The 13,706-nt window shown below is 36.7% G+C and overlaps 2 protein-coding genes across 9 annotated transcripts in view; both read right to left on the minus strand.

Annotated features, from left to right (window-relative positions):
- Positions 1-13,706, minus strand: part of rdgB (retinal degeneration B) — a 1,063,172-nt gene that overhangs the window by 668,633 nt on the left and 380,833 nt on the right. The window lies entirely within an intron of this gene.
- On the minus strand, positions 875-2,981 carry LOC122414391 (uncharacterized). The gene is made up of 2 exons (XM_043425626.1): positions 1,383-2,981; positions 875-1,303 (listed from the first exon to the last, which is right to left on the minus strand). Exon 1 carries the CDS (start codon positions 2,393-2,395, stop codon positions 1,421-1,423), a length of 975 nt encoding a protein of 324 aa, XP_043281561.1. The 5' UTR covers positions 2,396-2,981; the 3' UTR covers positions 875-1,303; positions 1,383-1,420.

Here is a 13,706-nt window from a genome sequence, read left to right on the forward strand (position 1 = left end):
ATATTCAAGTTTCATTAAAATCGGAGGGGGACAGCGGAAAGACTTTCCTTGTAAGACCACCTCGAATACCTCTCTCCACGAACAATACCATATCAATGTCTGTGAGCAATTCAAACTTTACTTTGGTATATTTCATCATGGCATCCCAGGTATATCCGGGGAGAGTGTAGTAAAACGCAGGGTCAAGACCATAACTTTTTAGACAAGTATCGCGGAAATTCTCAAAGATATCGGCTAATAGTAATACGTCAGTCTTCAAGTATAAATCGCTGTATTCACCGAGCGTTCGCGTTGAAAATCGTTCCCATACATTTTTCGCATGTGCATACTCCTTTTCGGAGACTGTTGAATCAGTTAAAGAGCTGTGAAATGCTTCCCGCGGTGGAAGCTCCGTTTCATTCAACTTTTCAAAACTATCAATATACTCGTACGGGAAGACACCTTTCCGCGTCAATAAATGAAAATGGTCTACATCTTGAAATTGTGATTTTAACGTTGCGAGTTTGTCGGCAGTTAAAAATGATGCTAATTTATCGAGACTCGTATTGAGAAATCTGAAAGAGTCGATGAAACGTAATTTTATATTTTTCCGCGTGTCTTTGCCTGTTTGAACCGTTTTCGAGAAAGAGATGTACTTTTCTTTTGTTATCGGAAGCAAATCGATTTTCCCCGCGAACGCAGTCGCAACTTCTTTTATGATGAAATGCGCGTCATAACCGGATAAATTATGAAAAATTATTGGTATGAAAAACGAATTTGATAGTTTAAATTACAATTTGAATGAGCCGGACCTCTGAATTGGCCTGTCATATGGCAATGATCGCGAACACGCTCATCACCCTCGACAAAAGGTTTCTCGCAAATATGACACTCTTTGTCTTCCCGAAATTTCTTCCACTCTTGCGGAGTCAATTGTTTCATTGGAACGTTCGTTAGGAGAATTTTTTCAACGCGCAAAGCTAATTGTTTAAGTTCTTCGACGAACCATTCCACACAGTCCTCACCTCGGCGCTCGTGATATCCCGATAGTGAATCATCGTAAGAGCACTTTACATAATATCCAACGCTAAAGACGCGATGATGTTGGATCTTGTTTTTCTCTCTCTCTTCAGCGCTGGTCTTCTCCAAGATACACTCGAGATCGGCGTATACCACGAACGGGAGACGCTCCTTCCGATTGGTGTTCGTGAATTCCAGCCATTTGTCGTTTTCACCCGGTAGTCGAATAGCACAATCGTTGAGTACGCCACAATCCACCTCATGTGACTGCAGCTTTTCGATAGTTGCGAAGTAATGGAGGCATCTGTAAAATTTCAAATAATTTTTAATATTACATCATAATGGTGAAGAAGATATGACTACAGTCGTATTAATTTACTTACCGATCACAGATGAATTTCTTGTGTCCATCAGCATTGAGTTATGAGTTGACGAACCGAGATAAATTCTTGATGTAAGCAAAGTGTCCAATTCCACATTCTGACACGTCTTCGACGTAAAGCAAGTTGACATGTTGCTCTTTCTTCTCCTTGCTCACCCGCACTGGCAGAATCACATCCTTCTTCTCGCTGTACACATTGATTGAGAGATTGTTTAATTTTTCAAATCTCTCAATTTGATCCAACGTCATAGGAAAGTTGATGCCTTGGAGATTAAATATCGTCGAATAATGCAGATATGAAGATATGCGATCACTGTTTTTTTCTGCTGGATGAAGTGCAGCAGTCATTGCCCATCCGAAACACGCATTATCTCGTGATTTCACATTCACGACTGCTTTCTTCAAGAGTATGCGTTTCCCCAATGGAATGTGACATCCCGCACGCAAAGCATTGTACTTGTTAATGTTCACTGTTAGATTGGTTATTGATGTTAGGGTCCAGCCACTGTCACTCTCCTGGAACTCCTCGAGCGATTTCAGAGTTGGCTCCACGACTCGCTTCTGATACCACTCTCTCAGATCCGATCTTGTAAAAAGTTCAACATTTCCCGTGTTGATACTTTTATTCGCCCGCTTATCACCCACGCTGAACTTTCCATTGAACGAAGTGTTCACTTTGATGCTGTTATACTTGCGTATATGAGCACTCACTTGTTTTTCAACAAGTTCAAATGCATCCAGTAAGAACTTCCGTGGGTCGATATGATCATGATTAATTACAGCCCCGGTTGACAAGCGATTTCCGAATGCGCTCGCGATTTCTCGCCATATTAATCCACAATCATTCGATACTCCGCCGCCCCAATGTATGAAGCGTTGACGTGTTACCTGCTTCAAACATTCGAGACATACAGTCAGTGAATGTGATTCAACACATGATGTATATGAAAAAGTGTGGTGTACATTCACTGAAGAAGAAAAACTGAATTTGAGTGAAAAATCGAGAGTGTGCATTGTCTCGGTATATTACCGCACCGAACGTGGCGAAAAATTGTGTGGTGTCTCTGTGTTCTCGGGGCTGGAGGTGAAATGTTCGAGAAGCTCACAGCGGTGCGAAAGCATAGAACAGAGTATTGGAATATTGCATCTGCATCGAGTTGTCAGGACTGTAGGACTCGTCTCTACCAGGTGGTGACGCAGAATATCTGTCCAGACTGTGATCTAGATTGAATAAGGGGTAAGTACCTCATTGATGAGCAAAATTTTTTGCATAGATTTGAAAATTCTTATTCAAACTTTTACCTTGATCTGTTTCAGTACCAGCATCGATCGGAAAGCAGACATTATGAATAAAACGCATAAACTTTTTTATAGAATTTGTTTTTCTGTAAAATATACAATAAATTCAATCTAAATGAGTAAAGTCTATTTCAGCCTATTGAAACCACCCATCTCTCTCCTACACTCGGCAACTATCGGATATCAAAAAATAACTAAATTTTGAACATCTTGAGCGGACAGACCTCTTATAGAAAAATGTCGAAAAAATCTTCAGACCTCTTATAAAATTATTGTAGAATAATTTTGCTCTTGAGCTACAGACCCTTCTGAATGTTTTCATCTCGACATACACCCAGAGTTCAAAACTCTTAGAGAATATTTTTTCTCGTTCACTCCGTCTCTCTCATGCTTTTGCTCTCTACGGTCATTATATCTCTCTCACACCTCTCTCTCCAACTGCAGACCCTTCGTTATGCCCCCCCTCCCTTATCTGCATCCGAGGCGAAGACAAATCCGTAACGCACTGGTTATAAATTAATTAAATGTCACACAAGATTTTTCTCATTCCATCTCTCTCACACTCACTATCGGCTCTATCTCTCCTTCTTTTTCAAGGGCCGCGAGAATGTGTGCGACACACACACACGGCCCTACGGCGCGCGGCTTCCCCCTTCGCTGCCCCCCTCTGGCTCTGGCGCTTCCCCGCACACCGCTCCCCCCTCGCCACCATTTGAGCCAGAACTGGTATAGCCTTACTACTGCTCGCTGTTTTCGAATCGATCAATTTTTAATTTATACGTTTTTCGCTTATTTTCAAAATAAAAAGCAAAAAGGTTTCGATAATCCAAAAATGTTTTCTATTTTAAACAAATTATTATTATTATTATTATTATTAATTTGAAGCGATATAATCTTAAATTCGTACCGTAACCTCTTGAATTATTAATGATGTTACGGAATTTACAAGATTTACAAAAATAAAAATGAAATCTGACTCGGGGTCAGTTGTATCAAGTTTGAATTAAAAAAATTGTAATCAAGAAAAATTTACAGAATTTACAAATTCACAAGTTAATTTGCAAAAAAAAACCATTCCTGATTCTAGCAAGCAAAAGAAGAAATAAAAATAGGTTAACTTGAGGAACAAACCCCAGGCTCTTGGATTGAAACGTCACCGAATCGCTCCGAGATCCTGAGCATCTGCAAGGTTATTAGGTAATTTACCGTCCACGGGCTCTGGGATTGAAACGTCACCGCTCCGGAATCCCGTGCAACGGAAATTTTGAAAGTTTAGAGGTTAGGTGCGGACGCTGGACTCTGGGATTGAAACGTCGCCGAATCGCTCCGAGATTCCAGGCATCCAGGGAAAATTAGGATAGGTTAGGTTGCTTGCCAAAATCAGGAAGAATGTTTCAGGTCACCCTTTTTGTTCGGAGTCAGAATTTTGAGGAAGGACTGCCTGCCGAATGAGTCGCGCAGCACTGCTTATAGACGTTTCTCCACCGTAAAATTATCAAACGCCGAATTTTCGGTTTTCAGATCGGTTCTGCGCATCTTTTCGTAACGGAACTCGCTATTGGCTCGTTGCCATAATTCGTACCTCGCCATTGGCCGAGAGAATTATTATGTGATGCGCGAAATACCGCTTTTATGATTTACAGAATTATTTTACAATGAAAAAGTCAACATTTTACTAAATTAATTATTTAACAATTTTTACAAATGTTTTATCTCATAACAAAGTTCAATTAAAAAGGATTTAATGTGGTCGAAAAATTGTTGTTTGGGTCACGGCTGGTTCGAGAACATTCGATCAACGCACGCACAGTAAAGCACATTTTTATTTTATTATTTTCGGAATTTTACTACAAAATTTTATGTCGCAATTATTTTTCATCGATTCATTATAATTTTCCGCTTCATTTGAACCTAGTTACAATATTTTCCGAGATCGCATTGAATTTTAATCAAAAGAAAAAATGTATTAGTTCGTGTTTTTAATACGCGGAGCCGCTAGTGTCGCGCTCCGCCGCTTGTTTCGGGCCTTTATATTGCCCACCAGTACGGCCACCGCCGGCCAGCATAGAGTCTCGGGATAAGTACATTGACAGCCCTGTCGTCTGCTGGCCCAAGCTCGCCGAGACTATCTTTTCTCTGAATAAAACGATTCGCAGTGGTGGGGGTAAAATTAGGATGTCATTTTGTTGAATTACGAAACTCCCGAGTCATCTAAGGCTAAGTATATTGACAGCCCTGTCGTCTGTTGGCCTGAGGCTCTCGCCAAGACTATACTTTCTCTGAATAAAACGATTCGCGGTGGTGGGGGTAAAATTGGCATGTCATTTTCTTTAATTGCGAAGCTCATGAGTTATGTATGGCTTTGAAAATTGAACTTTTGGCTAATTAAGAAGTTCTCTGTCGAATGAGCCCAAAATCAGCATGATCGGTGTCGTAATTTCTGAGAAAAAACTTTGCACGGGCTTAAAATTATGCAAAAGTTACCAACACATTCAGGATTTGACGTATCAAGAGACGCGGTAGCGGCTCGACGCCAAGTATTAAAAAAGGAAAAACTGCAGCGCAAAAGAAAAGCCAGCGCGAGCCCTGCCGCTACTCTTATATATCAAGAGACGCGGTAGCGGCCCGACGCCAAGGATTAAAAAAGGAAAAACTGCAGCGCAAAAGAAAAGCCAGCGCGAGCCCTGTCGCTACTCTTATATACGCGAATATGCCGGTTTTATGACGTCACAGAATTTTCAAACGGCTTTCACAAACAAACCATTTTATGAAAAAACTTGAAAATTGGTGATGATTTTTTTTCGATTTTTCCCTCTCTATTGGTCTTTGTTGCAAGTAAATCCGTCCAGTCGATCCTGAGATATGTAACGTTAGTGATTTAAAATCCATCATTTCGGGAACTTTAACTTCTTAGGGACAGACGGGCGTAAGTTAAGCATGTTTACATTTGGACTTACGTCCTTTGCACGATTGGTTACACCTTGTCACGCGCTACGTCACGCACTACGCTGAACGCGGCTATCCCCTCTCCTTGTGCGTCACCGAGCGAGAGAGACAGAGGATGAGCGCACAGCGGGGCCAATACCAGCTGCTGGTTTACGCATAACATATGTACGTATAAGATATATTTTATTATATTAACTAATAATAAAACCCTAGGAAAAAAAAGGTTGGGATAAGTACATTGATGGTCCCTCGTTTCCGGATAATTCCATCCATAAAAAAAACTTTGAAAATATTTTCTTTTTAAATTGTTAAAAAAATGATTTTATAAAAAAAAATACAGAACAATTCGAAAAAATTTTCACAAATCTTGAAAAAACATTATCTGTAAAAAAAACTAATCTGTATCTATTTTTTAAAGTGTCAAAAGAATCAAATAACAAGTAAAAAATAAAAAACCGAAAAATCGCGCTTGAAATCATTTTGGAAACGGATGCCTCATTCTTCTTATTTGATTCGAGCAGCTAAGTCATTTGAAAAAAATTCCATCTAATTTACGTGCAGCATTAAAATTTATTATATCAATTCGAGGCCAAGTATTTTCTAATGAATTGAAAAAAGTTACCACTTGAGTTACGTGCAGCACTAAAATTTATGATATCAATCGAAGGACAAATAATTTATGAGTAACTTCAAATTAAGAGACTCGGTAGAGTCTCGGGACAAGTACATTGACAGCCCTGTCGTCTGCTGGCCCGAGGCTCTCGCCGAGTTATACTTTCTCTGAATAAAACGATTTGCTTATACTTTCTCTGAATAAAACGATTTGCCGTGGTGGGGGTAAAATTGGCAAGTGATTTTTTTGAATTACCGAAGTTATGAGTCATCTGAGGCATTGAATATTGAACTTTCAGCTAATTAAGAAATTCTCTTTAGATTGCGCCCAAAATCAACACGATCGGTGGTGTAATTGCTGAGAAAAAACTTTGCACGGGCTCAAGATTATGCAAAAGTTACTGACATATCACGAGTTCGACGTATACGTATACGCGTTTTGACGTAGTTAGTAGTAGTAGAGTTGTTGCCTCTACGCATTCTGATTGGCTCAACGATGTCAGCTCCTCCAGCTGCTAGGCCGACCGCGGGTGAGGCTCAAGTGTTAGAAGGCCTAAATAAGCGAACAGGCATTCTGTATATCAAGAGACTCGGTAGAGTCTCGGGACAAGTACATTGACAGCCCTGTCGTCTGCTGGCCCGAGGCTCTCGCCGAGACTATATTATCTCTGAATAAAGTAAATTTCGGTGGTGGGGGTAAAATTGACATGTCATTTTCTTGAATTCCGAAGCTCAGGAGTTATGTCGCAATTTGAAAATTGAACTTTCAGCTAATTAAGAAATTCTCTTTCGATTGCGCCCAAAATCAATACGATCGGTGGTGTAATTGCTGAGAAAAAACTTTGCACGGGCTCAAGATTATGCAAAAGTTACTAACACATCTATGGATTTACTGTGTCTGTACAGAACACCATCAAAGGCCTCTTGATGCCAGCTATAACCCATTTCTATGGAAGCTCGGGTCCCGGGATCCCGGCTACAGAAATAATGAGTTGTGATTGGTCAGGACACTTGCTGTACCGTTCCAGCGGAATACAGTTTATGAATATATATACAAGGACATCAGTCAGCCGTCAGTTATTGATGTTATAACAAACGGATTTTCGACATTACGAAGTGCGGGGTGACAAAAAAATATTTTTCATCTAATAAAGTGTTAAATATGTATTTATTTTATTAAAAATAGTGGTATGTGGTGTCATACAGTATTACGAAAACCAGACATATAGTGACTTTGACGTGATATATAATACATCCATCTGTCAGTTTTTGATGGCATGAGCAAATTAATAGCAACAGCGATCTGAATGATAAAATTTCGGAGAAATAGTGCGAGCTGTATGAATTCGATTCAAAATTCTTATATGACTATAAAAAAAAAAATGTTATGTAAGTTTTGTGAAAACCATGTGGGTTAGTTTACGCTCATCGCAATCGGTTCGCGAGTGTTTGTTATATAGAACATATATTAGTATTGGGAAATTTCTCCTTGTACAAATTCTTTGATTTTACGTTTATTTATGACATAATTTTGTTGCAATCCTGGTTCTGGGTTCTTCAAAAATTTTCAACGGGAGTTATGTGAGAAAAAAAAACTTTCGCTCATTATAACCTCTCAAACGTTCTTTCCAAACAGAAATTTTATGTTGTGTAATTACATTATAGAAAAAATATGCGTGATTGTATGTAAATGAATGCAAATAAATGTTGAAAAACTTCGGTCAAGTAAAAGTGTCTAATTCAATGTATCGTTGTCATATTTTCTTTCATTACATTTGGCTGTGTTCACCGGGCCCTTTTTCCCACCTCCTTAGCTGACAGTGTATCCATACCAATTTCTATTCATTCTCTAGACAATTCGAGTGACATTCGTATTTCTATTTCCTCATATTGATGTCAATAAATTGGAAAATTCATATCAAAAAGTTTTCATGATTGCTTGTTTACAAACACGAGTTTTAAAAAATCTTTGGGCCATGTAAATACATAGATATTCACTTGAATTGTTGCATGATGAATTTGGAAATTCATTTCAATAAGTCATTGGTTGCTTATTTTTCGTGATATCAAAATTTGTATCTTCCAAATGCAATGAACACATCTTAAGTTTGACAACATGATGAAGCGACACGTATATTGAGTATTTCCAGACCAAGTTTACGATTGGCATTATGGATTAAAAAATTCATTAGTGTGAGTCTACGCCTGATCATTTCTGGATGTGATCAAATATTTTGTCTGTATATAACCATGGAGACATTCTAAATTACACTATTTGATTTACTTCAACATGCAGCGTATCTGTCACTTTATTTATTGAATATGCCATAATGAGTTTCAAAAATGTGGTTTGGGTAATTTTAAAGTTTTTTGCCCCATAGCACCAAAGTCTGTATTACTGGTACGCAGCGAGTACCTATGAACTATATTCCTGCGAAGCGGTAGGTGTGCCAATCTTTTCACTTTTTGGTTCCAACTATAATATATGAATGAGATACATGAAACAATTATGCGTTCTGTTCACTTTCAAGTGCGCTGTCTTTTTTCCTTTTAGTTTTGGCATAATAAATTTTATGAATCGGTGGTAATTTTTTCTGTCTGTACCAAAATTTAGATGAATAAATCGCAGCGAATACTTGCAAATTTGGAAAATTCTGTGTATTGACATGCATGCCAGGTATTAGTACTTCCTTTTTTTGATTATGGAATATGGATATCTACAAATAATAAAAATTATACATGAATTATAGGATTTGGAAATGGATTATAAATAACAATCAATAATAAAAAATAATGATGAATGATACAAAAAGTCAGCGATGGCTTGTTTATGAATGGCATAAGAAGTTATGTTTTCAAAATGCATTGCTCATATTAAAAAGTAAGCAATTCTGTTGGTCTTGACGCACTTCATACTTTTTCTTTTGTCCGGTTGAACCTTGGTGGCTACATGCAGAGTTTGAAAATTTTATGCATCGACGTGGGTGCGTCAACTTTCTATCTCTGGGAATGATAATACGAATGGAAAAGATTGCTTCAAAAAGTCCTTGGAAGCACGTTTTTTTAATGAAATAAAAATAACTAGCATTAGAATTCAATAAACATATGTGAAAATTGCGAATTCTGGTGGACTTGGTGAACATTATATATATATTTTTCTTTCTCCTTCTGTCAAATTTTAAGGAAAATCAATCCAAAAATTCGTTTCATTGAAAAATCTTCATGTTTTCTTTATTCACAATGATTTCATCAAAACAGATGAAAACAAAATTTATAAATGAAGGGGCAAAATTCCACAATGATACAAAATATTGAAAAACCTTACGGAATATGATTTTAATCCCACAAAATTATAGACATGTTCGAAATGGTTGAAAAATTGACGATATCAAACATTCGAAGAATATCAAACTGTTATAAATTGTACAAAACTTAAAGAAAATCATTGGAGAAAGGAGAATTATTTTTAAATATCACATTAGAAACATTGGAGAACTTGAGAAAATCCTATTTAAGAATATTTTTTGTGGTTTAGAACTACCACAGAAAAAAGATTTGATATCAAGCCGTAAAAATCCTCTCTCGGAGAAAAAAAATTTGGACAATTACATTGATGATCGCCCGTTTTCGCATTATACCACAAAAAATGTAAACAAAACTTCTTAAATCACACAACAAAAATGATTTCGAACCGTAAGAAAATATCAAATATATTACAATCCTACAGCATTAGTGTATAATGTTCTTCACTAGTATACTGATTGTGCGGTATCAGTCTTTTTTCGACGAATCAGATGTTACAAGCCAAAATCATATCTCGGCCTCCAACCCGCTTTCCACCGTGCTCTTGGGTTCCTAATTTCCAAAACATATTAGAGTACAAGGAAAAAAATCGCTGAAGTCCAACAACAGACCTGTGACGAAATATTTCCAGTACAATTTGACGAAAAATAGGTATTTTTTCGTGAAAACCAACGTTATAAGCCGAAAATTATATCTCGGCCTCCAACCCGCTTTCCACCATACTCTTTGGTTCTTAATTGACAAAACATATTAGAATACAAGGAAAAAAATCGCCAAAGTCCAAGGACAGACTTGTGACGAAATATTTCTAGCACAATTTTGACGAAAAATAGGTCGTTTTTCGTGGAAACCAACGTTATAAGCAGTAAATCGTAAATAATTCATAGCAATTTAAATTAAAATTATATATTCATCAAAACATAAATAAGGAATTTTCGAGAAAAAAGACGTGATATCAAACCATAAACTTCCCCTAAAAAACGGAAACAAATTATTCCGCAATATACAACGGATTTTATTCTGCATCAATAAATGAAACAAATTGTACATAATATATATGTTCAAGCTTCCAAAATAACTGTCCAGTTTATATTTAATGATGTCAATTTTTACTTCCTACTTATTCTTCCAGCGAACGAATTCCATACGGAATAAGAACTAACCTATACTATTATTAAAAGCATTAAACTAATAATGAATCGCATTTCAACAAATTTTTAACCAGATTCTGCCGTACAATTTCGTTTTTTTATGATTGATTTTTTATTAAATGAATAGTGATGGGCCGGACAAGTACTTTTAACACTTATTTAAACATAATTTGTATCGATCCAATCGACGTTGAATTGTGTGAATAATACCAAAGGATCCTGAAAGTCTGAGAAAAATCGATTTTCTTATAAGTCTTTGCCACCATAGAGTAACGAATGACTAGCTTTCATGTGATTTTTTTTGGATTTAAAAGCTTTTTAGAACAATTTAATAACGTCAAAATTTGGAGTTACTAATAAAATACTTGTCCACTGATTGATATCATAAATTTTAGTGCTGCACGTAACTCAAGTGGTAACTTTTTCAATTCATTAGAAAATACTTGGCCTCGAATTGATATAATAGATTTTAATGCTGCACATAAATTAGATGGAATTTTTTTCAATTGATTTAGCTGTTCGAATCAAATAAGAAGAATGAGGCATCGATTTCCAAGTTTTTTTTTATGGATGGAATTATCAGCAAACACGATACCATCAATGTACTTGTCCCAACCTTTTTTTCCCTAGGGGTCTATATATGCGTTATACAGAATGCCTGTTCGCCATTTTAGGCCTTCTAACTATTGAGTCTTACCCCGACCGCGCTCAGACTCCGTGAATATTATATATATATATATATATATATAAACCATGTGTCAGTTTTCGATCATCGTATAAACAAACAGAGTTTTGACATTATGGAATGCGTGTGGGATAAATAAAAAAAACTTTCGTCATCTAACGAAGTGCATAGTACTAAAACCTGTGGAATGCTAAACTAAACCGGTATAAAAGCAGTCGCGTAAATGTAGTCTGTGATCTGTGTGTGAAAAAGAATACAATAAAAATGAAATGCATGTCGACGAAACTTTTTAAGATTTCATTAATTCGTTTGACTGAATATAAGTTTATCATTTATATCATTTGTAAATAGGTTATATGATATCAATACATCGATACGCACATCCGAAACCACCTGAAATTTGTTTTCATACTGAACGTCATTTTGACAGGTGAGGTTATAATCCCCAAAGTGCTGTTGTGTGCAGACTCTAATTAATAAATGAAAATGGTTAGTGAAAAGTGGTTAATATTTATTTTGTTAAAACTTGTGGTATACTAAACCGGTATAAAAGTGGCCGCGTAAATGTAGACTATGATCTGTGTGTGCTAAAAAATATAAAAAAATGCGCGATGCATATGTCAACGAAACTTTTCAAGATTTCATTATTTCGTTCGACTGGAAATAAGTGTCAACTGAGATAATCTTTCAATTAAACCAGAGTTCGCGGAATATTGTCTAGTGTAAATATATCATCAGTTGCGTGATAACATATCATACGTTATGATAATATATCATAACGTATATATGACCTAATAATGTAGGTCATATATAGGAGTTCCCTTTGATAGCTGTGTGGTAACGAACCGGCCGGGGTTTGACGTTACGAAGTGCGGGACAAATGTAACAAACGTTCGCATAGTTAGTGAATAATATAAATAAGGCAAATCAGTTTATCAAAAATAGGTCTGGAAGTTGTAAGAAAAAATGTTCGTCAACCTATAACGTCAAATTTTCTTTTTGCGATCTGAAATATTATGGTTGATATTTAATAAAACAAGACCACACAGAACTGTTAGTATATATAATGTGAGAAACTCCAATCGAATAAATGTTTGCTAATTTTTTTCTTGTGTCATCATTATTTTTGAATATTCCCATATTTTGCTTCCTATTGAGTTTGGCTCTGCTCTATCCGATCCTTGTTTTGACTCCATCGGTTTGCAGCTGATGGATACATATTATTAATTGGTTTCCTAATATGTGTCCTGTGATTTTCTAATATTTCTTCATGCTGATTGTGGTAACGTAATTCAAGTGGTTTCCGACTATGATCATCAATCGCACATTTTGTATATTTGATTCTCAAAACAGTTTCTGGTGTTGATATAAGTGTAGTTATACTTTTTCCACCTGGTCTGTCGAGTAATAAATTTTGAAACTTGTTCCAAAAAGTCTTTGCATGTTTTTTTTGCTGATAGTAAGAAAAGTTGAATCTTCGGAATGCGGTAGGCAAACACAAATTTTGACAACAACACTTATGAAATAACGTGTATGTTGAGTATTCCTACTTCGCAAACTGCAAATGTGGAATTATTGGTGAAAACATTCATTACGATATGTCTACAGTTGCTCAGTTTTGGATGCGATTGAGTATAATGCCTGCCAACATCATGGAAACCTACAGAATTTCTAAATGTTATGTGCGCTATGTCATTTTAATGTAACATCATGACTTTGAACAACTTTTCACTATAATACTATATAGATTTGGATCATTGAAATACAGCAAAAATCTGCAAACTATAACATCAAGAGACTCGGTAGAGTCTCGGGACAAGTACATTTGACAGCCCTGTCGTCCGCTGGCCCGAGGCTCTCGCCGAGACTATACTTTCTCTGAATAAAACGATTCGCGGTGGTGGGGGTAAAATTGGCATGTGATTTTCTTTAATTGCGAAGCCTATGAGTTATGTACGACTTTGAAAATTGAACTTTCAGCTAATTAAGAAATTCTCTTTCGATTGCGCCCAAAATCAATACGATCGGTGGCGTAATTGCTGAGAAAAAACTTTGCACGGGCTCAAGATTATGCAAAAGTTACTAACACATCTATGGATTTACTGTGTCTGTACAGAACACCATCAAAGGCCTCTTGATGCCAGCTATAACCCATTTCTATGGAAGCTCGGGTCCCGGGATCCCGGCTACAGAAATAATGAGTTGTGATTGGTCAGGACACTTGCTGTACCGTTCCAGCGGAATACAGTTTATGAATATATATACAAGACCATCAGTCAGCCGTCAGTTATTGATGTTATAACAAACGGATTTTCGACATTACGAAGTG

This window comes from Venturia canescens, chromosome 8, assembly GCF_019457755.1.
Source record: "Venturia canescens isolate UGA chromosome 8, ASM1945775v1, whole genome shotgun sequence".
NCBI lineage: Eukaryota > Metazoa > Arthropoda > Insecta > Hymenoptera > Ichneumonidae > Venturia > Venturia canescens.